We start from the raw sequence: 2,646 nt of genomic DNA on the forward strand, positions 1-2,646 counted from the left end.
GTACAAACAACCACCCCCCCCCCTCTCTTTGTGGATTTTTATATTATATTGATACTGTCCAAAACGTCTACCTGCTAAAGACAATCTCTTTACTCCTGGACCAAAAAAAAAAGGGGGGGGGGGGGCATCTTGGGCAGTTTCAACTGTAGGTCTTAAATTTTTAAATAATATGCTGTAAAGATGGAAACTAACATCAATTTCCAGCAACGTATGTCAAAGTTTTTTGTCTAAGGAGTAGTTAATCTAGCCCAAGTTGTTCTTGCAGCCGTACCTTTTCGATTGTAAGCAAGTCATGATTATAAATGTCCTACGTCCCCTTCAGCACACTTTAAGATGTATAAGAAACGTTTAAAAAAAATCGACCCTACCTATCACGGCCTACCCGGGCTGACTGGAATACATCATCCCTTCGGACAGACATAGATACTCGATAATAGGTCATTTTAAAATTACATTTACATTTTCCTCTTTCCATCTCGGCGAGATGCATTACAGTAAGAAATATGCACAATTGAGAACACTTTTTACAAAATCTTTGCTAAAAAAAGATACACACAGCTCGGTAGACTGGTAGGCCTACATTGACAAAAAATACAACATTACAAGAATCCGGTATATCGCGTAAAAATGCAGATCAGTACATAATATGTGAATACACAGTTAGACATAAAAAGCACGATTATGGTGTTTAACAACTCACAAAGTGAAACAAACGAGTTCATTAATCGGATGAAAGCGACATGACAATTTTCTATAATTACTCAAAATGTTATCACATTTCGAAATAAATCAGTAAAGACCCCATATCATGTAGTTGACAAATAAATACATTATAGCATGCGTACACTATACGGAGATGGTAATAATGAAATATGATCCTGTATTTGTTAGAGCACAAGACTGCTGTTAAAAAGATTAGTGTTCAGGCACCTTTTAAATCGGGTGACAGTTGCCACTTGTTATTAATTTTAATGATCTTCCAAATGGCGAGCCCAAAAAGCAAAAACCAACCAAAAAAACAAAAAAAAACAGCAACAAAAGCAAACAACAACTACAACAAAAAAAAAACAACCCCCAGCAAAAAAGCCACACATTCTCATAAACATTTCAACTTTACTAAAGCAGGAATCGAACTCGCATCTTCTGTCGCCAACAGTCAAGAGCCTTACGGTGCCATTGATGCTCCGATCTCGAGTAAATTCCAAAAACCTGGAACATTTTGACAAATAAGACAAAATTGCTGCTGTGATAAAAAAAACAAAAAAACAAAACAACAACAAACAAACAATAACAATCAAAAGCGACAACAACAATTAATCCACTTGGAGATACGATTCTTATAATAATAATTTGTCCATCAAAGCCTGATGCTGACCAATGCATGAACAGAGGAGACTATTTCTTTAGCGAAACAGACAAAAATACATTTAAGATAACTTGTGGCTCAAGCTATGGCCAGCGAGACCAATGGTTTGAGAAAAGTTTGCAATATTATTTTGAGCGTTTAAAAGCTTCATTTCCACTCGTGGATGTGTGCAGCTTGTGGGCTTCTCTCTTCTCTCCAGCATTTTTTATTCTTGAATCCTAATACCTTATTCTTCGTATTTCTTATTCGTGAAGCCACATACTTTGATGTATTTGATTTGACATTTTTTTCATCTTGAATTGTCCATATTCCTCTGAAGGTCTGATTCTACACCTCGCTCGTCTTCGCCCCTCCACACTGATATTATTTCCCTTGCTCTGTTTGGGCGTCCTGTTCAACCTTACGTCTTATTTGAACGACTACGGGGCTCTCTTGTTTCTCTCCATCGCCCTCGGAGCTTTGACCAGCTCTTTCTGGACATTACAGGTCAGTGATGATGCCGTTCTTGTCTCTCTAAATATGTCCCCTTCAGGTGTTTTCTTACCGACGTCAGTGGCCTTTTGATTGTGCGCTGCACTTATAGGGTACGAGTTCGATTCCCACGAGATATAAGTCTATATCAACAAGTTGTTTCTTTATCTTTCTGCTGCAGCATTATATCCCACTAAACCCAGCCTGTCCCTAATATGTAGGGTTAAAGTAGCCCACCTCCTAAACCATCCAAAGTGTCTTGTCAGGGTAGTAAAACCATCAATGTTTTGTTCTTACCTATCTTTGTTTTTGTTAATGTTTTAATAACGCTGCTCAGTGTCGTCATTTAGACTAATTTTGTTTTAGCATAGAAAGAAATATACAATGTACATATACGTATATGGGATATATGTTGTAATCATGATGGGGAGTAATACTTATCGATCTATCTATCTATCTATCGATCTCTATCGATCGATTTATCGATCCATCGATCCATCGATCCATCGATCTATCGGTCGGTCGGTCGGTCGGTCGGTCGGTCGGTCGGTCTGTCGGTCGATCTGTCGATCGATCTGTCGATCTATCGATCTATCGATCTAGCTATCTAACGTGCAAATAAATATAACAACCGTTGGAAGTTATGCAAAAAATGGTAGAAAGGAGACCATGTAGCAATATGTTGTTCTTTTTTATTCCACAGACTCTCATCATCATTGAAATCCTTGGCCTGGAACAACTTGCCTCTGTATTTGGTTTCTTCGCAGTCTTTCAGGGCACCACAACAAGTATCTCCTTCCCGGTGTCAG

At 38.3% G+C, this 2,646-nt stretch overlaps 1 protein-coding gene across 1 annotated transcript in view; it reads left to right on the top strand.

Moving 5' to 3' along the window:
- LOC101860899 (monocarboxylate transporter 7) overlaps positions 1-2,646 on the top strand; it is a gene marked incomplete at its 3' end in the record, with an annotated part of 18,387 nt that extends 15,741 nt beyond the window's left edge. The window contains 2 exon segments of the mRNA XM_035970145.1: positions 1,686-1,852; positions 2,541-2,646. Of these exon segments, the coding sequence (XP_035826038.1) occupies positions 1,686-1,852; positions 2,541-2,646 (273 nt within the window).

This window comes from Aplysia californica, unplaced genomic scaffold (genome assembly GCF_000002075.1).
Source record: "Aplysia californica isolate F4 #8 unplaced genomic scaffold, AplCal3.0 scaffold00225, whole genome shotgun sequence".
Taxonomy (NCBI): domain Eukaryota; kingdom Metazoa; phylum Mollusca; class Gastropoda; order Aplysiida; family Aplysiidae; genus Aplysia; species Aplysia californica.